We start from the raw sequence: 2491 nt of genomic DNA, 5'->3' as shown, positions 1-2491 counted from the left end.
TTGACTCCAAGATGAACATGGGCTGACAATGCGAGGTCATGGTTGGCAGGGCTAACCGGACCTTGTCGTGCATCCACAGATGCATCACAAGTAGGGCCAAGAAGGTGATCCTCCTCCTCTACGTGACACTGGTCAGGCCACAGTTGGAATACTGTGTCCAGTTCTATGTGCCCCACTTCAGGAGGATTGTGGACAACATGGAGAGGGTCCAGAGGAGGGCCACCCGTATGATCCGGGGACAACAGGGCAGACCCTACAATGAGAGACTGCGGGACCTGAACCTGTTCAGCCTTCACAAGAGAAGGCTGAGGGGGGACCTGGTGACTGTCTATAAACTCACTAGGGGGGACCAGAAGGGTTTGGGAGAGACCTTGTTTCCCCTACCGCCCCTGGCATAACAAGGAACAACAGCCATAAGTTGTTGGAGAATAGGTAAGGCATCCGTAAGAAAAACTTCACAGTCAGGGCGGCTAGGATCTGGAACCAACTTCCAAGGGAAGTGGTGTTGGCTCCTACCCTGGGGGTCTTTAAGAAGAGGCTTAATGCCTACCTGGCTGGAGTCATTTGAGCCCAGTTTTTCTTCTGCCCAGGCAGGCGGTCAGACTTGAAGATCTACAAGGTCCCTTCTGACCCTACTTCTATGATTCTATGATTCTATGAAATACCATTTCTAAGCCAACATATGTTACCTGTAAAATCAGGAGGAACAGGAAGTAAGCATTTGCAACCCGCTGGAATTGTTCGAATAAGTTAACAGGCAAAAAAGTAAGAATGTTGTATTTAGATGTTTTGATGCGATTGTCCTGAAAAATAAGAATAAAAAATATAAAACATCAGTGGACATAAAATTTAAATTGTGCTTTTAAAATCTAAAATTGTGCTAACACAAAATGTGCTTCAACTTTTGAACACACTGCAGTCATGACAGTTGATAATCTCATCTAATAGTACTAGAGTTATTTTATATTCCTTAAATGGTTAGTAATAGGTGATGCATAAGCTAAAAGCCACAATTTCATTTATCATGGCAACAATGTTTGAAGTCAACATATAAAATCTTTGAACAGTTCTAGATTCTAAATTATATCATCCCTAGTGTCTCTTCTGGAAAGATAAAAGGAAGCATGCATTTTCTAGGAGAAAGGCTGGATTTAAAAGTGTGGTCAACCCCCACATTCCTTTAGGAGCCATTAATAATACTTAATGAAAGGAATGGGCTTTCCTGATTTTCCTAGCAGATGCCACTACCATACAGACGCTCAGTTACACATTAAATTCTGCTAAGTGAAAATGCAGCATAAACAGGTTGCATACCCATAAATGCTCAATTTGCTAATGTCCAACACACATGCATACAAAATACAACTGCATAATTCTATTTAACTAAAAATAGCCTAAGGCTAGGAATGGACACTGGACATAAACCAATATAAGTGATCAAAAACCAGCCCAAACCTGTAACAGAACAGAAGTTCAGCACACACTGCCCAGTTTCAAAATAGCAGAACCTGGTCTAAGATAGACCCGGACAGACATAGTATCAGACTTAATCAGTTTAGATTAGAGCAGTATATCAAACTACCGTCCCAGATCCTGTAGCAAATCACCTTAGTTTGCTGTCCTCTAGCACCCCAGGCACCCCTCGCAGGGTGGCATGCTAGCCTCTCACAGTGCTCGTCTGCTCCAGGTGGGTGCTGGAACAGCCCTGCCCCCAGGCTGTCACAGACAGGAGCCAGAAAAGCCTCTGTTCCCTGCCTGCACAGCCCAGTGAAGGAAGATGGAGAGGGTAGAGCAAGGGTAGGCAATTATTTTGGGTGGAGGGCCACTTAATGAGTTTTGGAGGGCTGCAAGGGTAGCCCCACCCCTTGGCAGGTGCTCCACCTCCTGACAGGCCCCTGGTCACCATCTTGGGATGGAAGTCCCACCCCCAAAGCCCTTAACTTTGCCACCAGAAGTCCTTCTCCTTCCCGCAGAACTATTCCCGGGGGGGGGGGGGGGGGGGTTGCCGTCTTGGAACAGGAAAAAAAAAACAAATTGTATACTAAAAATCAAATATTGATAACAACATATTTTAATTTTATGTTAATAGCTTAATAGCTCAAAATGAGGTCTTACTCTTGAATATTGTAGGGGAGTGTGAAGAGGTGGGAAGGTATGGAGGGGTGGGTATGGGGTGGGTGGGGGACTGTGAGTGGGTGTGTATGTGAGATGTGGGGGAGGATGAGAAGGTATGTGTGGATGTGGGTGGGTGAGTATGGGGGGTTGTGCGGGTGTGTTTGTGAGGCTGTGTGTGTGTTTGGGTGGATATGGGGTTTATGAGATGTTTGGAGGGGGGAGGGTGGCTGGGGGTGTCTGTGGGGGATGGGTGTGGGGTGTGCGTGTGGGGATGTGGGTGCATGTGGGGTGTGTGCACATAGCAGTGTGTGGGGCTCCCCCCAGAAACATGTGGAGAGGGGGGCCTGAGGTGGCTACAGCAAATTTTGAAGTGGCT

General features: G+C 46.6%; 1 protein-coding gene across 1 annotated transcript in view; it reads right to left on the bottom strand.

Moving 5' to 3' along the window:
- Positions 1–2491, bottom strand: part of ATP8B4 (ATPase phospholipid transporting 8B4 (putative)) — a 247388-nt gene that overhangs the window by 176990 nt on the left and 67907 nt on the right. The window contains 1 exon segment of the mRNA XM_019504155.1: positions 690–803. Coding sequence (XP_019359700.1) covers positions 690–803 — 114 coding nt within the window.

The sequence above is a fragment of the Gavialis gangeticus genome, unplaced genomic scaffold (genome assembly GCF_001723915.1).
Source record: "Gavialis gangeticus isolate Ggan-Ray unplaced genomic scaffold, GavGan_comp1, whole genome shotgun sequence".
Taxonomy (NCBI): Eukaryota; Metazoa; Chordata; order Crocodylia; family Gavialidae; genus Gavialis; species Gavialis gangeticus.
The sequence above is the reverse complement of the archived record's forward strand: the minus strand, read 5'-3'. Positions and strand labels throughout refer to the sequence as shown.